Source organism: Carettochelys insculpta, chromosome 4 (genome assembly GCF_033958435.1).
Source record: "Carettochelys insculpta isolate YL-2023 chromosome 4, ASM3395843v1, whole genome shotgun sequence".
Lineage (NCBI taxonomy): Eukaryota > Metazoa > Chordata > Testudines > Carettochelyidae > Carettochelys > Carettochelys insculpta.
This window is the reverse complement of record NC_134140.1, coordinates 122,565,789-122,588,607: the sequence shown is the minus strand read 5'-3', so window position 1 is coordinate 122,588,607 and position 22,819 is coordinate 122,565,789. Positions and strand designations below refer to the sequence as shown.

The following is a 22,819-nucleotide window of genomic DNA, read 5'->3' as shown; positions in this document are numbered from 1 at the left end:
TCTATCGTATGTATGGGGCTTTTTATACTTACACACACTTCACAGCTACATGTCACAGCATAAAACAATGCTGTGTTTGCTGAGCTCATCCCAAAGCAAAAGTAGAAATGCCTTGGGAAAGAGCAGTTTTACAGCATACCTGGCTCAACCAAAATGAGAAAATACTGGAAATCTCCAAAGTCAGCAGTGTCCTATGAAATTTCCAACCTTACTTCCTGAGCAGAAAAGTTTACACAAGGTCCCAAATGCTTATTCAGAATTACCCTCCCAGACTTTAGAGAACCATGAAGTTCTGGAATTTTCTGATCTATATCTTTGACTGAAAAAGCACAACAAACACAGAGGATATAAACAGTTCCCTTGTGCATTTAACATTTCTAATTGTAATTCAATTAATTACTACATAGTATTATTCATAAGCAACTTCTCAAAAAGTAAAAGGAGATAGTGCTTTACAATGCTGGATGCAGTGACTCATACAAGCAAAGGACAAATAAAAGGAATAGAGCAATAAAAGCCAAAACTGTAACTTATTTCTTTAGCAATACTAGTCTTTCTTCTAGACACATTCCACTTATGGTAATGGTGCAGACAATTAGGCTATGTCTATACAGGCAGCCTCTATCAAAAAAACCCGGGCTTTTGTCAAGAAAATGTGATGAGTGTCTACGTGGTTAAAGTGGTCTGTCAAGAGTTTATCGACAAAACCCAGCTGTTCATCCAGCAGCATTATAAACCTCCCCGATCAGGTATAATGCCTCTGTCAACATTGTTTTGTTGACAGAGTGCCCGTGTAGACAGTTCTGTCAAAAGACATGGCTTCTGGCTCCACAGGCAGCCCTGTTTGCAGAGCTTCCAGTCAGCTGTTCTGTCAACAGAGGGTAGGGGAGTCCAGCTGCTTTCTGTCAACAGAGTGACTTGCTCTTTAGAGCCACTTTTATATGTAGATGTGATCTGTCAACAGAGGTGTTCCCAAGGTTTCTCTGTTGACAATGACCTCTGTCAACAGAGGCTGCCTGTGTAGATGTAGCCCTTGTGTGTGCCTCTGATAGCATTTCTACCAGTATGTCATGGAAACCCACTGTCATTGGATGACACAGCAGTAAGGAGATCTGGCAGCCCCATCAGTGATCCCACCACAGTTGCTGCTGGAGGAGCAATGCTGGGATCAGCCATGATGAGAAATTTTCGAGAAAGAAGGATTGAATTGCCACAGTGGGGTATAAGGAAGGCATACCAGAATGAAAGAGAATTGAATGAGCAGGGCTTAGCACAAAACATAAGCTAAGGTGAAGTTCAGGAGAAACAGGGAGAGATCTGGTAACTTGGAAGTTTATTAAAACTCCATCTCTTCTAGAGTTAGAGGAAGTAGTACAAATAAATGAGTGATCTTGAATTGTGCAGGACTGGACAGAGAAGAATGCCAAGACCAAAAGAATGGAATGAATGAACACGGCAAGAGTTGATAGGAAGACAGGAAAGAAGAGATTGCAAGTGAAGTTCAAAAAGCAGAGAAGCCATTCTGAATGAAATTCAGAAATGGGTATGTAATTCAACAAAGATGACCAAGGAATGGAATACCTAGAACAGGCATCTGTAATTAAAATATGTGCATGTTTGTAATTTTCAGTCTAAGACACATGCTTTTAAAAAGTAAGTAAATAGCCAATAGGAAAAAAAGGATATATTCAGTCAATTCGTTTGGGGTACCAGTAAATGATGGTGCAAAAGCAACTGTCATGGAAATATAAGCAATGTACAGTCCCTGCATGACCATAACATGATCAGAAAATTCCACCTTGGGCCATACACTATATAATAGTGATCTCTGGTAGCAAATCAAGAGAGTGCCTGTTTAACTTAAAATCACATTAAATTTTAGCATGTGCAGTATGTTGCTTCATTTAGAACACTTCTATAATAACGTTAACAGACTTGGTTTTGTAAGCTGCTGAGTTCTTTTAACTTCCTTAATCATTACAGTGATACTGGTAATTACGGACTGGGCCTTCCATTTATCATGCTATCAGGAATTTTTTCCAATCAAATCTAACTAGCTATGTAGACAAATAGTGTCCTGTCATGAGCTCTCTCTCTACAGAAATACAAGGGCCATGTGTTTATGTAGCCACACTGTATTGCATCAATAGAAATAATGTTGCCAAGGTGATAACTGAACTCAAGTCTTGACTTTGCATGTAACAGCAGGTCCCAACAAATTATTTGGGGGTGAATCTGCTCAGCTGTGGCAGGCAGCAGGAATGGGGCACATGGAAGGGGACTCAAAAAAGTGGGGAAACCAGCATTAACAAAGAGTGGATAAAAATCCTCCAGGACAAGTTTATTGTTGCTTCCCTTTTCCCCAAACTGTTAAAATGGTTTCCAGGAAACCCCAAGGAAAGAAGCAAGATAAACTTAGGGCACTTCTACATGGCCCAAGTTGTTAGCTCCACTGCCAGCAGAGCTATGCTAAGCAGGTTTCTGGAAATTGCAAATGGCTTGCCATTTGCACACTCTGACATCTACTTAGCACCACTGTGCAAGATTTTGCTCTCGACAGAGGGGTCTGCTGGCAGGAAAGAGGCCATGTAGATGTGCCTCTGCTGGCTAAACCCCCATCTGTTACCAGTACCTTATGCCTGATGGGAATGGCAACAAAAGGGGGTTTAGCTGGCAGAGGTATGTCTACACAACCTCTTTCCTGCTGGCAGACCACTCTGCCAAGAGCAAAATCTTGCACAGCTATTCTAATTAGCCATGTAAGTATGCAAATTGGAAGCCATTTGCAATTTCCAGAAACCTGCTTAACATAGCTCTGCTGGCAGTGGATCTGATAACCTGGACCATGTAGACGTGGCCCTAGTGTCCAAGTTCCATACTCAAATTACAATCACTTTGTGATTGATTAAGAGAAAGTAGGGTTTCAGAAGCAGGGTTTTGAATTCACTAATATCTTTGCTTTCTTTTATTTTCAGGCAGGTAGAAGGAATATAAATTCACAATGAACCTGGCTACAGGCACCTCACATAGGCTACTGTCCTCATGAAGCCAATGGGTGATTGCTGCCAAAAGGCACAGGAAGAGGAATGTCCTTGCAGCAGGATAACATGATCAGAAAATTCCATCTCAAATTACACACTCTGGTCCCAAATCAGGAAACCACCTGCTCAACTTAAAACATTCTTCAAGTACCACTGACTACAGTGAGACTTAAGCAAAGGTTTCAGAGCTTTCCTGAAATGGGAGCTTAGTTTTCTTTCTGGTTTAGTTCTGCCCCTCTCCACCATGTGGTTTATGTATAGTAATAAGGTATATCGTACATGGAAGGAAATAGTGAGAGAGGCATCAGACACCAACGTGCGCTGAGCCCACAGTTATTGATGATGATGAGTTTTGTTTGTTTCTTTCAGGGCATGTTTGGCAGGGTTAAAAGAAATATTATGACTTCATTTCACAGTATTAAGGTGAAAGCAAATTCCATGTCCATCTATTGCTTACCGCTTCCACTTCCGCGGGGTCATACCACACATTAATGTATGGATGCTGTAAGGCTTCATCCACTGATATCCGTTTGGCTGGGTCAATCACCAACATCTTTGACAAAAGGTCCCTGGCTTGGCTGGCTAGAGCAATAAAACCAGAGGAACACAAAGTCAGTACAAAATTACTACACGCAGGAATTGGTTAACTGGTGCAAAAAAATAAAAAATAAAAAAATAAGTAGGGCAATTGTTCCCACCATTTATTTTTCATTTCTCACCCTTCTGCCACTCCTCAATAGATTAAAACATCCAAATATGCCCAGAGGATGAATAAGACCTGCACACTGTACAAGCCTCAAACTGATCCTAAAATGCTGATTTGCCAAAACATTTTTGTTGGTTTTGATCAAATTTCAACTCAGAATTCTTTTGAAGAAAAAGCTTTGAAATAATCAAAATGTTTTATTTTTTTCACTACCAGGAAACAGTGTGGTTTTTTTCCATCTCAAAAAACTTTTCATTTTAAAATTCAAACTAATTACATTTTAAAATATTTTAAAAGAAAGTGGGGTTGAAACTGAAATGAAACTGACCCACATTGGTTTCATTTCAGATTGATGTTTTGCCCTGATAAAGGATGGGAAATTTTTTAAGCCTTCAAAAACTTCTGTTGAGTAACTCTAGCTTCTGCCTCATCCCCTTTCATCTGCCCTGTGCTGGCAGCAGAAAGAAGGGTGCTGTGGTAGTTCCTATACCAGCTACTAACATCATGAAAGGTTCTCACTTGCCTTGAGGCTTTCTACCTATGCCTAGATACACCCAGGCTGCGTCTACGTTACAGTTCCATTTCGAAAGAATGTCTTTTGAAAAAGAACATCGAAAGATGGCCTTCCGAAATGGAGTGGCCACACACACACCAGCGGGGACTGAAGGTTCAGTCCATTCTTTTGAAAGGCCCCCAGCACAATTTCAAAAGAGAGTGACCACACATACCAGGGTGCTCTTTCGAAAGAGCAGGGGCAGGAAGCACCACAGGCAGGGTTGCATGGCAGATGAGCCCTTCCAGGGCCGCTGCCTGCCATCACCTTAAAGCCGCCCCCGCCCCCATTCCTCAGCCTGCACATGCCAAGGGTCAGCAACCCTGTCCCCAGGCAGAGAGAGAGAGAAAGAGAGATTGGAGGAGGCATCTCAGGCCCCCATGGACCATAAGCAGCACCCCTCCCCCATCGCAGCCATGGCCAATGCCCTGGCTCTGGTCCTGGCCGCTGTGCTGTAGCGGCTCTGGGTGGTCACCACAATGGCCACCATCCTGGATGTCATCCTCAGGGTGCAATGTCCCCAGCCAGTCCCCTGGGTCATCCGCCGCCTGTGGAGCCTCCCCACAGGCAGCAACTGGTGGGACCGGCTGGTGCTGGAGGACTGGGGCAACGACCAGTGGCTACAGAACTTCAGGATGAACAGAGGGACATTCCTGGAGCTCTGCCACTGGCTTGCCCCAGTCGTCCAGCATGGAGACACACACCTGAGGCCGGCGCTCCCCCTGCACAAAAGGGTTGCCATCGCCCTATGGAAGCTGGCCACCCCAGACAGTTACCAGTCTGTTGGCCACCCATTTGGGGTGGGCAAAGCCACCATCTGGGCCATCCTTATCGAGGTAAGCCATGCCCAGCTCACACCTAGATTGCATGTGGGGGGCGAGGGGCACCATCCGGAGATGTGCAGACACCCCGGGGACAGGGGCAGGGATGGGGATAGGCACAGGCGGACACCCTGAGGACAGGGGCGGGGATGGGGACAGGCACAGGCAGGCAACCCGGGCACAGGGGTGGGGATGGAGAGGGCATGGGTGGGCACCCAGAGGTCAGGGGCAGGTGACCCTGGACAGTGAGGCCCTTGGCCAGGCACTTGATCGCAGCCACGTTCCGGTGCCAGACGCCCATCTGCTGCAGGACCTCCTCATCTTCCCACAGGGCAGGGAGGTCCTGCAGCTCAGTGTCGGTCCAGGATGAGGCCCGGCTCTTGGGGGGCTGGCTCCCCTCCTGGGAGGACTCCCCCTGGTCCCTAGATGGCCCCTGGGATGGGCGAGAGTCCCAGCTGCTGGCCATGGTGCTGGAGGTGGTGCAGCTTCCCCCGGGGTTTCGCAACTAGCAGTGGGCTGACCAGCAGCGTGGGTTCCCTGAGGGCTTCTGGGAGCCTGCATCCTTATGCACGGATAGACACTGGAGCCATAGAGCTCTGCTTGTGCTGTGAGTGGCACTGCCACCGGCCAGCTGATCGCGGCCATGGAGGACTCGCTTTTTTGAAAAAGTGGGCCGAGGAGGATCTACACTTGCTTTCTTTCGAAATAATCTTTTGAAGGAGGGCACTTTCCCCATCCTGGGAATGAAGGACTGACATCGAAAGAACAGGGGAGTTCTTTTGAAGTTAATTTCAAAAGAGCACCGTGTCAGTGTAGATGCTCTGTGGGTTCTTTCGAAAGAACTCGGTCTTCCAATCTGAATTTCAAATGCACGTGCTAGTGTAGACACACCCTCACTGTATAGCCAGAAACTGACAACTATGCAGTGAAAACTGGCCATATTGATGACCCTGGGGATCTAGTGAATGGGTTGTGTTTTGGGTTTGCAAAATCCCTTCAATGTGTTTTATTTTGGAAAACCAAAGCTAAGAACAGGAGTAAATCTGGAATCCATTCATTCAAACTGCCACAAAGTTCTGGGAGTTTGGGTATAAGGTTTTGGGTTTTCTCTTGAGGAGAGTAATATTGAAATTCTCTCCCTACCAGCAAGTCCCTTTTCAAGGGAAGAAGCACATTGTGAGTCATAGAAAGTAGAAACTCACAATGTAGCAGTATATGGTATTCTTATTGCTTGCGCTATGTCTACCCTAGGCAAAGTAAGTTGACCACAGATACTCAATACGATATCTGCATAGCTAAAAATCAACATATTTACACTCAGCTAACTTGGCTAACCATACTGGGGAAGGTCAATGGGAGAGTTTCTCCCACTGACCTTCCTTACTCCTTACACCTCACAAGGGCTTCGTCTACACTAGCCCCAAACTTCGAAATGGCCATGCAAATGGCCATTTGAAAGTTTACTAATGAAGCGCTGAAATGCATATTCAGTGCTTCATTAGCATGCAGGCGGCCGCAGCACTTCGAAATTGATGCACCTCGCCGCCGCGCGGCTCGTCCCAACGGGGCTCCTTTTCGAAAGGACCCTGTCTACTTCAAAGTCCCTTTATTCCCATCTCTTCCCTGAGAACTAGCTGATGGGAATAAGGGGACATCGAAGTAGGCGGGGTCCTTTCGAAAAGGAGCCCCGTCAGGACGAGACGTGCGGCGGCGAGGCGCATCAATTTCGAAGTGCTGCGGCCGCCCGCATGCTAATGAAGCACTGAATATACATTTCAGTGCTTCATTAGTAAACTTCGAAATGGCCATTTGCGTGGCCATTTCGAAGTTTGGGGCTAGTGTAGACATGGCCAAGGAGTACAGGGATCAACGACGACCCCTATTTCACATGTCCATACTAGATGTGCAAAATTGATCCCCAGAAGATCGCCCGTGAGCAGGTCGATCTTCTGGAGTAGTGGAAACATATCCTTGGACATTCATCACCAAATAGGTTCTAGATAGCATTGTCAACTAAGCCTTTGTCCAAATCCTGATTGTCTTACTCACTCAAGTGGTGCTGAAGCCAGTGGTCCTTATCATTGGCAGGTGTTAACAAACAACTTCATTTACACTTGTGTTTGACTTCTATGGAGCTGTAACAATGTATCCTGAGGATATGGCCCTATGCACTTAGTCTTATGTGTCAAGAAAGTTCAAATTTGGCTGTAACACAGCTGAACATGCAAGATTTCAGGATAGCAGAAAATTGTGAATTCTCTTCCCTGAGAACAAGCTGATTTTTTTTCTATTCATAGCATAGGACCTGAATGGAGGTAGCTGTAGCCATTGCTATGCGATTTACTATTCACAGTGTACAGACACAAATTAGCTGGTGGTTGCAGGGGCAAATGGAATATGAAATTTAGCCAAGACAGCAAAGTAATTCTCTATTCATTCTGACAGAAGTTTGAATAATCATGAGATGGAAGTTCATGTTGATGTCTGACTGGGCATGTATCCAATAAAAAAAAAACAACCCCTAGCACCATATGATGATCTCTGTGAAATACAAGCCAAAATCAATAATCTGGGACTAAAGCCTGTAGCATTCTGGATTCATAGCAAGAATGCTGCCAATCAACCCACAAACTGATTTTTCTTTGTTTTTTTTCGACTGTTAATAATTTGTATCATAAATTGACTGTGATAATTTTTAAAGATTAGCAAGATACCATGTTACTAATGCACATAAAACATTAAAATGCTTTCCTGGTTGAAATTATCTATTATTATCTTACTTTTTATATAATTTGCAGTTGACCTCTGATGGAAAACAAAGAATAAAGCAAATAATAGATCAGAACTACAAAACAATCACATGACATTGTATATATTGTACAATGGAAATATGTACCCCAACTGTAATTAAGATATTACTCTGCTTCACATACCAAACCCTAGTTGCTGAAACCACTTACAGATAGTTATTATCTTCCAACTACATCAAGAATGATATTAACTAGTGGCATTGATGCTTTAACTTTATTTAGTAAAGATACCAACACTTTTGTAGTTAGGGTTCTGGTTGCATAGACAGTGTTTGGTTTACAACAAAGAAAGTTTTAATGCCACTTTTGAAATCTTCTGAGAAGACTCCTTGGGCTCCACTATGTCAGAACAAAATTAATAAGAATTCAGGATGTCCAAACTTGCTTAATCAATGATAATATATGCAGCTTAGAAGCCTGTCTGCCCTAGGACCAAATTCCTCTCAAAGTCATATTTACAACTAGGTCCTTCCTAGATAAAAGTGTCTTGGTCTTTACAGCACCTGAATCTGATCTGACATACGCCAAGATTTATTCATGAAAACATCAACTAGCTAAAACACTTTTACTTTTCTCTACCATACCACTTGCAGATCACAAACATTTTGCGTTATCTTCACATTAAAGAGATCAGTTTCCAACAAAAGCATGGGTGCGGCCTAACTTTAAAGACAATAAAAGTGCTTCCCCGTTTTTCCACATCAATGACTCTCCCTCATCTTAGCAATGAAAAAAAAAAATTATGGCCCACTGTATGAAGTACATTAAACTCAGCTGGCTCACCAGAGAACAACGTTTTTGAATTGCACTTGCTCACACATGCCCCCTGGTCCTTCTTTGGACATACCTTTGAGTTTGTTGTGTTCTGAGTCGGCTGGAAAGAGAGAGTCTGGGAAAAGTTTGGGGAAAGTGAGTCCAGCATACTTAGGTCGGTTCTCCACGTAGTTCCGCACTGTGGGTTGCAGCTTCTTCATGAATTCTGGGCATGGTGTTCCCAGCTGCTCAATTACTTTATTCCACTGGTCAATATCTGAGGAGAGTTGGTTAAGGGGGAAAAAACATGCAGCGTACTAGCTTTTTTTGTTTGTTTGTTTTTGTTCAGCTGGTCGTTTTTTGGCAACTCATGTAGAATTCCTTCCCAAAGTACTTGGCATTCAGCATCTTGGTTCATCATCATGACCTGAAGCTTTGTAAGCCATAATGGGTGAGATATTTAAAGCATCTAGTTTACTTGTGAACACTACACACATAAGAATTAATACTAATAGCCGGATACATCACACAGTAAAACTCCCTCCATGTTGATTATGGATATTAGTCTATTTTCGTTTTTAACTCAGAGCTTAATGGCTACTTTGCCTTTCACCAGTGTAATCCTATAGACATCAGAAGGCCTACAAAGGTAAAAAGAACTTTATCTGATCAGATGAACATATTAATCATAGCTGTCACATTACGTAGATCATAACCCAGTGGGGTGAAACAGCCTGAAAATGGTTCTGCAAGGTGTGAAAACTTTCTCATTTTTTCATGAGTGATCACTAATTTGAAAATGCCATTTTCTTTGGGAATAAAATGTGATGAAAAGACATATTTACCAGAAGTTTCTGGAGGTGTATACATAGACTGAAATACTGCACACTTGTGTTTTTATTCTTCTCAGCCTAATTTTATAACAACAAAAACTATTGAGTAACTTGTAAAAATGTGTTTTTCTTGATTGTTCACCATTTCCTCTAACAAATCTTTTCTTTCATTATACAATGTAGCAGTTACACACAAATATTTCTGTTTTGTTTTCCTCAGACATGATGACTAACAAGAAACAAACAGTTGTTATGCCTTCACCATGAATGCTAGCTTTCACGTGCTTTTGCACTCAGCCAAGAAACTCTCTCTTATTGGTGGGTCTCAGCAGGCAATTCTTTTTGCTTTCTGGGAGTAATAAATAATGAGCATATCTGCTGAATGAGGTCACTTCCAGACAAGTTCAGAATTTGCACAATGTGTGAAAAAAAAGGGAGGGGAAATGTTGATCAAGAATATTGCCTTTAAAACTGGCCCAACCTTACCATTATAGTCCCTGCATGCATCATGCTGAGGATTTGAAGATACTGGGATACTGTATTAATACATACAGTTAGTGCTTTTTTTGTGCTAGTACTTGCCGGTACTGAGTACTACCAGCACTTTGGCAGCCCCAGCCATGGGATTGGCTGAAGGGATGGGGCAGGGAGCTGTCTGAGTACTGGCCACTCTTTTTTTTTAAATATGAAAAAGGCATTCAGTACAGTGATGCACAATTCTACCAAAAGACTGTCACAAGCCTATAGCTAAGGGAGCTTCATAAGAACTCTTTGGAATGAGAAAATTCATTTTAGAAAGTCTATTTCTGATGTGGCAAAGTATGAAGACAACCACATTTTCATTACAGTGAACTGTTTGTTTACAGGTATGCCTAGTCTTTGCTAAAAGATTTTCACACACTCAAGAAAATCGGCAACTGCTATGATGAGCTCACCATCTAAGGACAGAAAAGTGGCCAGAGGAAAGGAGATAACAGTAGACAAATTACATACAATTTGGGTATTAGAGATGGATGAAAAAATGGAAACATTTGGAGGTTTAAGTTTCCATTAAAATATCTGTGCTTTTATAGTCAGAAACTTTTACAATTTGATTTTTTTCAACCAACTCAATAGCTGGTTAAAAGGTGAGATGAAGTTTTAAGTGAAAATTTTGTTCCCGTTTTCATTGGAAAATGTACAAAATCAAAAAATTTTGACCACCTCTAATTTGTATGAAAGTCAACATGATTCATCAAAAGCAACTTGGCAGAAGGGAGTTTTTACGAGAGGTTTAAATATGGGCTTTGAACATAAGCTTATGGGGGTTGTCTTGTGTATAAAAGACATGAGGGTAAGTCTGTGATCAAGCTGTGTCATGTGAGATCACATGGAAGAAATAAAAAAGGGTAGACAAGGATGAGAACACTGCAGGTGCAGAAGTCATGGATACAACATGAAGCTTGATAAGGAAAGACAAGTAAGAGATGCAGAGTTATTCAGAGGTCTGAAGATGGTGGGAAGATGCTTATATTTGATTTGGTATCAGATAAGAAGCCACTCAAAGTACATAAAGAGAGAGTTATCATGGCCAATTGATGAGCAAAGGAAAGGAGGTAAGTGACTACACTGTGTATGAACTGACGGAGGTCAATGTGTGCATTTGAGAGGCCAGTAATCAAGGCAGGGTATAATAAGCGGTGAAAGAGAGATTTGCCTGTGAGAATGGAAAAAGCCAGGATAGATCTATGTTAGGAGCTGGATGTGGAGGGCACAGGAGAGGACTGTGGACCTGAAGGAGAGGACTGTGGACCTGAAGAAGAGGAAAAAGGAATGATGTTGACAGTGACAGAGAAGGGAGAAATAGAAAATGTTGGAAGGGAATTTCTGTTCCGCATGGGTTCAGTCTAAGTCCACGGTGGCCAATACCATCTCCATTCACAACATGTAGCAAACAGGGCACCAGGGTGTGGTGACCTCCAGGGTGTCAACCTGGCGGTAAGCGTAGAGGAACCCTATATGAGATTAACGAAAGTGCACACAATTTTAGTTTTGCAAAATTCAGCACTAAAACCAGTGGCAGTTCAAATTCAGGTGGCCATCTACCCAAACCTGCAAAATCCAGGAGACAAGAAAAGTCACAACCCTACTATGAATAGTATGGTCTAGCAGAGGTGGAGATGAACTTTTTAGAAACACATATGTAAGTATAAATGCTATAAAATTTTATTTACCATGAACAACAATATGTCCTCAGTTGAGCAATCCATGTTACATGACAAAACCCCTATTCTCAAATTAATTGTGTCATCACAAAATTCAAATCTAAGTATCCTAATCATGAGCTGAAACAACTACAGGCAGGTATGCCTACTCAGTGTGACGTAAATGTCGTCATAAACAGAATAGTATACATATTAAATGAGAATGTAGTGTAGTAAGGGACATTGGTGTAAGCCTGAAGAGCCCTGGACCACACTAGTGCAAAGTTGATTCTGATACATTGATTCTAATTACTCCAATGGCTTTGCTGGCTAGAATTGCTTAACTGAGATCGACTTTGTTTCCTCGTGTAGATCTACCCTTATTGCTGTAGGTAAAATGAATTGCATGCAGTTATGGCATTTTTGACTGAAATTAGCAGATACTTCCTGTGCTACCAAGAAACAGACCTGTCTTCTTTAAGACCATAGACATTCTTTCTCAAAATAATTGAACTGTTCTACAACTGTAGCAATAAATAAATAAATAATGAAAGACGAGGGCAGGGGGCACAGTTGAAAATTGATTTCCGACCATCCACTTCAGCAGGAGCATGTTCAGCATCAACGAACTCATGGAATTTAGCTACTAAAATTTCAAAAGTCTCTGTCATGCCGTGTACGAACTGCAGTTTTTCTGATTGGCCAGATGGTGGTGAATTTTCATAGAAATAAAAAGAAAGGAAATATCTCTGATATGTAAGCCTACCCCCACTACCAAATTTCAAGTCCCTGCTAAAAGAATTGCCAGAACAGTTTTTTTTTTTAACTTGGGCAAAGTAATGTATTTTCCCTAGCCTCATTCTTGGAAATAGCTTAACTATTTTTACTTAGATACTAAAAAGAATATTGGACCTCAGGCAAAAAAATTGACCAAGAAAAAAATGGATACTTTCAGCCTACATGGTTGAATTTGTCAACATTATAAACAACAGTAAACAAGACCTTATGATGGGACCTGTAAGCAAACCATAATAATAGGCTCCTTCTGCAATGCCTACATACCCACATACCCAGGTTTCTGCAATCATTGAATAAATTGGATTCATTTTTGCCTTTTTTGATTTTTTCCTCTGCATTTTCATTTTCTCTTTCACATGCTCTCTCATATTTCAATTTACACATCATCCCTAAAGTGAAAGAGAAAATTGTTGACATGTAGGTCCTTTACAAGTGTAGTTTTAATTTCTCATAGAGATCATATGTGAAGGGGTAAAAGAGATATCTGCTGTTTCTTTATCTGCAAGGCCATGGCTATGCTAGCCCCCCAACTTTCAAAAGTGGGATGCTAATGAGCCACTTTGACAGATGCTAATGAGGTGCTGCCAAGAATATGCAGCACCTCATTAGCATAATGGCGGCCGTGTGCATTTTGAAAGTGCTGCTTTCAAAACGCGCACCGTAGGTGTAGACAGGGGCCTTTCAAAAAGACCATCCCCCCATTTCAAAAGCCCCTTCTTCCCAAAACCAAATGGGAAGAAGGAGCTTTCGATGTCTGGGGTCCTTTCGAAAGGCTCTTGTCTACACCCATGGTGTGCATTTTGAAAGTGGCACATTCAAAACACACTGTCACCATTACGCTAATGAGGTGCTGCATATTCATGGTAACGCCTCATTAGCATCTGACAAAGTGGCTCATTAGCATCCCCCTTTCAAAAGGCAGGGGCTAGTGTAGCCACGGCCAACATGTCGATGATCCCTCAAAGTTAAAGAGGATTGAGAGTTAGAATGGGAAATATTAGCTGCGTCTACACGTGCACGCTACTTCGAAGTAGCGGCAGTAACTTCGAAATAGCGCCCGTCACGTCTACACGTGTTGGGCGCTATTTCGAAGTTGAAATCTACGTTAGGCGGCGAGACGTCGAAGTCGCTAACCCCATGAGGGGATGGGAATAGCGCCCTACTTCGACGTTCAACATCGAAGTAGGGACGTGTAGACGATCCGCGTCCCGCAACATCGAAATAGCGGGGTCCTCCATGGCGGCCATCAGCTGGGGGGTTGAGAGATACTCTCTCTCCAGCCCTTGCGGGGCTCTGTGGTCACCGTGGGCAGCAGCCCTTAGCCCAGGGCTTCTGGCTGCTGCTGCTGCAGCTGGGGGTCCGTGCTGCATATACAGGGTCTGCAACTAGTTGTTGGCTCTGTGTATCTTGCACTGTTTAATGAAAGTGTGTCTGGGAGGGGCCCTTTAAGGGAGCGACTTGCTGTTGAGTCCGCCCCGTTACCCTGTCTGCAGCTGTGCCTGGCTCCCTTATTTCGATGTGTGCTACTTTGGCGTGTAGACGTTCCCTCGCTGTGCCTATTTCGATGTTGGGCTGAGCAACGTCGAAGTTGAACATCGACGTTGCCAGCCCTGGAGGACGTGTAGACGTTATTCATCGAAATAGCCTATTTCGATGTCGCAACATCGAAATAAGCTATTTCGAAGTTGGGTGCACGTGTAGACGTAGCCATTAAGTCCTAAACAAACAACAAGTTTGAGGTCAAATAACTTGTGAGTCATCAACGTCAAAATGGGAATGGTTAAACTAGCAGCTAAACCATTAGAAACATGAGAATTTCTTTCTTATGGTATACGGCATTTGTTCTTAGCCTTTTTAGACTCTGACATCAGTCTTAACTACAGGGAAAAAAACTATTCTGGGCCACTTTTAAAAGGCTTCAAAAATGGACTTGTTATACTTTCAGCTTTGAGACTGTATGCTTGGATGCACAGTGTAAGGCACCTGGTTGTCCAGATGGAACCACAAAAAATATAGCAATTATTTTACAACTTGCTGTGACAGTTCAAAAATAATTTGAAAAAAAATTATGTGGTATATACAGAATTCAAGAGTGTGTGGTGGAATATGACTTCATAAACGCAGAGTCAGGCGGACAGCCCATGTTCATGCTGACAAAAGTGTACATACAACACTATCGTATATTCCAAGTATGTTAGAATTATATACATTCCCATATGCATTCACAAACTTCCTAGTGAAAGGCTACTCTGGTCAAAATTTGTTTGGAAACTGTACTTTAGAAAATAAAGCTATGCATAACCTTTCCTTTCAGAGCTAACTATAGGAATTAAGGTGAGGCACCTGTTACTCCTTTTTTCATGCTATTCAAATCGCAGATAGCATTGCGAGAACAAGAGCATTCTCTATGGGGCTGTTATCTCCCTTCTCACTCCACCCAAGAAACTGAGGCAGAATCTTGTTCAGAGCTGGTGGAAAAGTCACAATTCATCCCTTAACTGAAGGTCCTCAGCTGTAGGCCCTCAAATGTATATCCCAGTGTTGCAAAGGAGAATGGACAGAGGCAACCTACCATACCAAAAAGCTGGTATAAAATGTAGCATAGCCAAGCAGTGAAAATGCTGGGAAAAGAGTGCAACTTTTTACAATTTGGAGCCAATGAAGACTGAAGGGACCACTAGTAATGTAAAACTTCCCCTTAAAATTTGATCAAATTTCAGAGACCTCCTGGTAAAAGAACAATGGCTAAATTCTACTCTCGGTTACAACTAATTCAGAAGGTTTACAATGGTAAAACAGGCTAAACTAGCTTGCAATTTGTCCACCATCGTATCTGACTGTAGTATTTGCAACTCAAGCTATTTTGGTTTGTTATATAAGTCAGTCAATTGAGAAAATAGAAACAATATCACATGGCTTATATGTCAAACTCAACCCACATGACAACTTGCAAATTGTGAATTTTATAATCAAATAAACATTTTTAAGTTTGCTATATGTAAAAGGGTAGCAAACACTTTTCAAATCAAATATTACTTTTAATTGAAACAGATATTTGTAGAAAATTTCCTCCTAGGTTCTCTCTGGTCAACGGAGAACTATATTAGGTCCACTGACTACTTTAACCAACTTGTCTTCTTTCATATGCCCAACAATTAAGAAAAACAGATTAATAACTTTGTGATATTTACTTGAAAAGGGAATGATGAAAGTCCCACTTATCCTAAACATTTAAGCACATGTTTATTTGTTTCCCCCTGAAGTTAATGAGACTGAAACATATGCTTAAAATTAAGCACATGTTTAAAAGCTCTGCTGAATGTGGCTCACAAAGGTTATTAATCTTTTTCCCTGCGGGCATGACTCCATTTTCTGTTTACACTGGTTTTGTGATTCCAGTCAATTCAGGATTCGAGAGCCTGCCTTGAATGGAAGAACAACACATCTTGGACCTGAATGTTTAAGCTTCTGATTCTCCTCAGTTTCCATGACTATGAGTTCTGAGCTCAATATCTGTCAGGAGGCACACAGCACCTTGCAGGATCAGACCCACTTATCCTCTGAAGGGTCATGAGATGGGTTGGATTTGGTTATGACATGTATTAGAAAAGCATGTGTTTTTTTCCTCAAGAAGGATGCTCAGCTGTTTGAAGGAGAACTTGTAAGTTGCAGCACAGCATCAGTGAAGAAAGTAAGAGAATTGCAGAAAAATACAGCTGAGCTGCATATGAAGTGCAGTGCAGTTTTAGCACCATATACGTGTTACTAAAATTATTAGTTATATATACATAATTTATTATTATTGTAGCACTTAAGAGCACTGCCCACGTACCAGAATCGCATCTTGCTAAATTTATGAAGAGAACATGAACTCAGTTATGGAATAATCCCAAACTAATCAGTAATTGCTAATGGTTGATTTCTGGAAATTATTGCTATGTACATAGAATTTAATAGCTTAATCAGAGGCTTTTTGTGATTTATTTTTAATAATTATGAAGCTATGTAATGGAAACCAATCTTTTAAAAATCAAAACATCAGACATGTTCATTTTGTTTAATACTTTTGCTGGTAACACTTTTAAGTAAATCTCACATCACCTAACAAACAGAGGAAATGCAGCGCTGAGATAAAGCAGAATGAATACTTCACCCTATCCCACAATTTCCACAGTACACTCAGAAACACATCCTGTACCAAATCCTTAACTAGTGCTAACTGGAATTACACTAATTCATGCAGCAGAAACTCTAATCCTACCATGCCCACTCAGCCCAGTCCTGTTCCTACAGTTGTTTTGCCATTAATTTCAATGAGAACAGGAGCAGCCCATAGTTCAGCCACATAGCCAGCAAACATACAGGCTCAGACTACTGTACTGATGGAAGTCTAGAAAAAAAAATCTTGTTTTCTTAAAAAAAGCCTTCAGTTATTTTCCCACATTAATCAAATAATTACGTCTGGTGCATGAAAAATTCATTTAGCAAACATGTGATAGCACAAAAAATTACATTCAGAGAGATTTTCGTGCACTTAACTTGAGTGACAAATGCATTAACACCTGAAGATATCTCCCTGCTCTCTTCTCCATGGCTGTGTCTACACAGGCAGCTTCTGACAATAAAACTGGGCTTTTTTTGACAAAACTCACTGAGCGTTTACATGGTTGAAGTGCTCTATCAAGAGTTTGTCAACAAAACTCAGCTGTTCAGTCGGCAGCATTATCCCTGTCCCCAATCAGGCATAATGTTTCTGTCGACAGTGTTTCATTGACAGAGCGTCTGTCGACAGAGAGAGCTTCCAGTTTCCCAGGCAGTCTAGCTTGCAGAGCTTTTGGTCAGCCATTCTGTCGAGAGAGGGCAGGGCAGTCTGGCTGCTCTCTATCGACAGAGTGGCTTTCTCTTTCAACCTATTTTTATGTGTATACCCTGTCCGTTGACAGAGGTACTGCCAAGGTCTCTCTGTTGACAGAGGCTGCCTGTGTAGATATGGCCTATGTGTTCTATTAAGCACAGGGTCCACATGAGAAATAAAACCTTTCTATAAACTGAATGGTCCGAAAGGTCCTTGTTGTAATTTCTTTGAGTTACTTCTGAGAGAATAGAAATTTTAGACTTATGCATGTTTAAACAATTAAGTATTTATTGACATTTGAATAAAAATCTCAATGGTAGTTGGAACAGAACTGAACAAAACTAAGCACGTGTTGCCTACTGAGGCTTTAAAATGAGTTTAACTGACTTAAAATGAGTTTAACTATATTTGCTTGCAGTGTTGCTGCAGCTGTGATGGTACCAGGATATTCTACTAAGCTTTACAGGGCTCTTTTCAAGTTTGGAAAAGGTAACCAGATGGTCATAGTTCAATACGTTGTATTTATAATACAGCTTATCATGTATAATGTATGTAAATATGATGTATTTAGCAGTGACATTCTGCTCGTCTTTTCCAAATATGAAAAAAGACATCTGAGAAGCTCTAACTATACTGTACTTTCTAGCAATGATGAAAAAAACCCTACTCCACAAAATCACATTAATAGGTTTCATGAAGAGGAGAAGCTTACCTGCTCTAGTTTCATTTTTCAGAATCACAATAAAAGTGAAGCCAAATACAATGATTTTAAGTAAAGAGGCTTGACTCACAAATGTAATACAATCCAAACTACTCTCAGTTTTAAGAAAAAGTAAAATCCAAAATCTGAAAGCATTTCCTAGTTTAACAGCATTGTGTTTCTTTGTACAATGAGCACCATTAGAAAAATCAATATTTACCAAACAGTAGTGTTTAAGTTGCCATTTCTTCTCCCTAAAGTGTAATTACTATGATTTACTACACACTTATATATACTATGAACATTGATTTTAAATGGCACCCACTATAAAACATAACTAGAACATTAAAATAATGTCATTTATAAAAATAATAAAAGATCATTTGAGATATTTACAGTCCAACATAACTGATGAACAAGTGGTCACTGACTGTTACCAGCAGAAGATGGTTGTGGTGAAACAATACATAATTGGGTTAGATCTTTCACGTAGAGGTTGAACCTCTCTAATCTGGAACTGTGTCACCCAGCAAACTCCGTAACCTGTCACAAATTTACTTAGTTGGGTAACCACTAATCATGTGTGTGGCCAAGTTACTCGTGGTCCCATAAAGTTTGCTTACAGCCACCAGTCCTGGCTCTCAGTGTTCTGCGCTCTTATTTAGCTGTAATTTAGCCCTACATATCCTGTAAGAGCCCAGTAAGTAGTGGAAGTGTTGGAAATGTGCTAGAAAATATTGGCCTCATGTGGTCTGGCAAGTTCTTGTCTGGTACCAGTCAAGTCTCAAGGGTGCCAGATGAGAAAGGTTCAACCTGTACTATACCCACTGTGTTCTCCAGGTAAGCCTTTCACTGGGAGACAAAGACATTATAGTTAAGGGGCAGGTTTTTCAAGCATTTTGTAATGGGACTTATCCCAGTCATTCAAATAAATTAAATCTATATCAGCACTAGTCTACTAACAGGATGTCCAAAGGGAACAGATTGAAAGTACCTATAGAGGCCAATGGCTGCTAGGAAGGATACGATCAGTGCCAGGAAACAACACAGCACCTTTAATCATTTCTCCCATGATGCACCCTACTGACCACATGTCAACTGAAAACAAAAATGAAATGAAGGTAAACAAGAACACAGCAACAGAACAACAAATAAATGAGACGACAACTTATCCAATCATGCCAAGTACAGAAGCCTACAATTTATACTTCAGATGCAGGGCCTGCCTTACACCCCTCTGAAAGATCTATCTGGAGGAGCCATGTTTGTGTATACATGTTTGAGAAAGAATACCTGGGTTAAGAAAAACTGATTCCACACTTTTTTTCTCATGGAAATGAGAGACAATATTATGAAACCCTAGAAACTGAGTCAGACCCAGGCCGAACTACTATGCATTCATGCACATTTGCAATTATAATTAAATAATTAATTTCATTCTTTTTTAAAGCTCTCATTTGCATTCATTACTTAGAATCATACTGGTTGCCACTGTAAATGAATGCCGGTCTTTGTATTCATTGGGGATATGCAAATCGCTTCCCCTTTATCCTTTCAACTACAAGACAGCCATGCATATTTTAAAAGCTGAACATCCAACAGCCACAAAGGAAAACTTAGCCTTAACAAAACGTATGCACCTCTCATTCAGAAATGTGAATAAAATGTGTTGAGATCATTCAGTTTAGATAATGCATCTTTTGGCGTCTGCTGGCTCTTTTCCATTGAATTTCTACGAAAGCCACTAGTTCAGAATGGCTATCTTAAGAATTTCATAAGATTTTCATTCTGCACAATAGGAAATGCTAATTTTATTATGCAACAGCTCTGATACAAAGCACTAAGCTGGCCATTCTGGACTGCAATTCAGAGCAAACCAGAAGCCTGATTCCCCTGCTGCGTACACTTGGGGCATGTGAATTTTTTTTCAAGGAAGCATCTCATGATTTACTGCGACATACATGATAGCAGAATCAGGCCCTTGATGTCTAAAGTGCAAATAAATTTGTGCTGTCCTTGTTATCGTGAGGATGAACTTTTTAAATACCATACAGCACAAACACACAAGCAAGCAAGTCCTGAAATTGAACTGCATCTGCCAACTTCTTTCTATGATATTACATATCAGAGCGAGACTGCTGTTCAGGATGTGTGTGGGCACAGACCAGTATCATATGGTTTGCTTCACTCCTTAAGATTCCATGTAGACTCTGATTTGGTTGCCGTGGCTTAAAGTGGTTTTGATTTCTAAGGAAAATATACTTCTGAGGTTCTGTGTTGTTCTACTTAGCATATGAGAAGCTTTAACATCTCAGAAAAAAACGGCTATTGCTTGGTAGCAATAAGCAAATGCAGAAAAGTAAATTACTGCTGCTCCCATCGCAACAAGCTTATATGCAGAATATCAGGAAAAGATAATGCAAACATTTCTGCGTTCATCCGTTATTAATACATTTCTTATTTTAAGATATTTCTGCCTCTTGGTATTATTTTTATAAAGTGTTTATTAAAATATCTATGGAAAATCATCTAATGGTTTAACTGTACTGCAAGTCAGAAATGGAAGAATTCCATTCTACATGTGAAGTTCTGTGAAGGAAACTCTTAGAAAATTTCCAAAGTCAAGTGGACTTGGCAAGAACCCTTGAATTTGACTCAACATCTGCAGAGCAAAGATAAGTGGTTTTTTTTCTTCATTTTTCCCTTTCACAGATTTTAAAATCAGTAATTAAATCCCTAATTGCACTGTATAAGTTTGATAATTATAAGGAGCTGGAGGCTGAAGACCTCATTGTTATTCATACTACAATAGTGCGCAGAAGCCCTAGTTAGGGATCAATGTTCCAGGTAGTTCTAGGCTCTAAACAAACACGTAATAAAGAGATATAAATCTTAATCCTAAATTCAGTTTAGTCCTCTGTTAATCAAAACTAATGATGTCAATAGACTTACGCTGGTTATACCTGATAAGAGGAGAGAGCATGAATATTGTTTTCACAGAAAGTTCCCCACCAGAGTCTCCGGGCCTCGAGTTGCCTGTTTTTCACTACAGGCACATGGGCAGGCAGCAACCGTACAAGCTTTCCCCACATTACTAACTCAGTGTGCCCATCTCTGATCTGCAGAGGATCCAGTACGATTCCACCACTGCCAAGATGGCCACTTTAGTGCCATATGTGATAGCTTATATTTTAATGGCACAATTACTTGTTTACTATGAATTGGACACAGACCACCATATCTTGAAAAGCTACCTGTTGTAGAACAGCTGGATGTAGGATTTCTGAGGCAAACTGTGAAGCTTGATGTGCTCATTTGCTTGTCAATAGCCCAGAATATTTAACAGCCCAAACAAATTTCACAAACACACGCTGAGGTCTGAAGTTTGGGCAGAATCCAGGGAAGTCTGAACATACTTGTCAGCACTGAGTTTATCTCTTCCAGTCCATTTTAAAGGGGTTTCTTTTGGGTATTCTGCTGAGAAATACTTTTCCAGCTCGTCATACTATAGTTCCAGCTATTGAACTGAATCCAGCTGTTTACTTGAAACATTCAGAGATAAAAACCCATCACAGTCCTCAGTATTGGAGGGCTGGCTGATAGTAATTCTGGTACATCTCAAAGACAGATGCTGTAACTATACAGTCGCATGTTGTAACCACAACACTATACCTGGGGACTGTTCTTTTAAAAAATTAAAACAGCACAGAGACTTAAAAAAGTTAAATTTAAATTACAATTTAAAAAGTTGTAATTCTTCAGAGTGTTGGGTTAGGTCCCACTGCACCACTGAGCCCAACTCACAGAGGTGGAAAGGTAATGTCTCCTGCAGATGTGGGCCATTTAATATTTTGATAGAAGCGGACAAACTAGTTTAGAAAACAGTATGATCCTCTTCCCTGCTGCTTCCCAAACCTTAGCCCATTCATAAGCTTAAACTCACACATCTTCCTTTTCTGCCCTTTGTGAATTTCTTCACTGGCTCCCAGTATCTTTCTTAATCATATTCAAACTCCTGGTCATCAACCTCAAGGCTCCATATAGCTCTAGCCATGCTAATATCTTTGATCTTATTCCTTCTTGGACCCTGGGTTTTCCTCATCCCTCTCCATATAATGTGCCATTCATTCCCTTCTTCCATTGACAACTCTGCCTTTTTCATGCTTTCCTCTATGTCTGGAGCAGCATTCTACTACCTGTAAATCAAATTACTTTGTGGTGTTGTTTTAAACCTCACTTCTCCTGTGTTTCTTTCCACCAGAGCCTACTCCTTTTCTGGCACATGACTATGTAAACATTAATAATATACACTAAAACAAAACAAAAAAAACAACAAAAATAATCAAAAATTTCTGTCACATTTACAGTCTCCTTCCTTTGCAAAATATTGATCTCCTTAGCCTCCCCATGTTCCCCTCCAGTTGTATAATTGCCTCTCCCTGCCCCCATGATACAATCTGAGGCTTGGTCTACACTAGACCTTACAGTCAACTGCAGATATGCAATTCTAGCTATGGCAATTGCATACCTATAACTGACATATCTGCAGTCACTGCGAGGTCTGTCCTCATTGAGGGAGGTCAATGGGAGTGTTTTTCCTGTTGACCTTCCTTACTCTTCCTGAAAGCAGGAGTACAGGGGGTTAACTGCAGACCCCAGAAAGATCAATTTTGCGTGTCTTTAACAGACATGCTAAATTGAACTCCATGTAATTGACCCTTTGACCCAGTAAGTGTAGGTACACCCTGAATTCGGACACAATCTTA

At 41.0% G+C, this 22,819-nt stretch overlaps 1 protein-coding gene across 5 annotated transcripts in view; it reads right to left on the bottom strand.

Annotated features, from left to right (window-relative positions):
- Window positions 1-22,819, bottom strand: part of MAPK10 (mitogen-activated protein kinase 10) — a 117,661-nt gene that overhangs the window by 32,601 nt on the left and 62,241 nt on the right. For 2 of the 5 annotated variants that reach the window (XM_074992003.1, XM_074992004.1), the window contains 3 exons: window positions 19,080-19,151; window positions 8,779-8,961; window positions 3,499-3,623 (listed from right to left, as the gene is read on the bottom strand). In XM_074992003.1, coding sequence (XP_074848104.1) covers window positions 3,499-3,623; window positions 8,779-8,961; window positions 19,080-19,151 — 380 coding nt within the window. The remainder of the gene's footprint in view (window positions 1-3,498; window positions 3,624-8,778; window positions 8,962-19,079; window positions 19,152-22,819) is intronic. The other 3 variants (XM_074992007.1, XM_074992002.1, XM_074992006.1) reach the window with 2 other exon arrangements.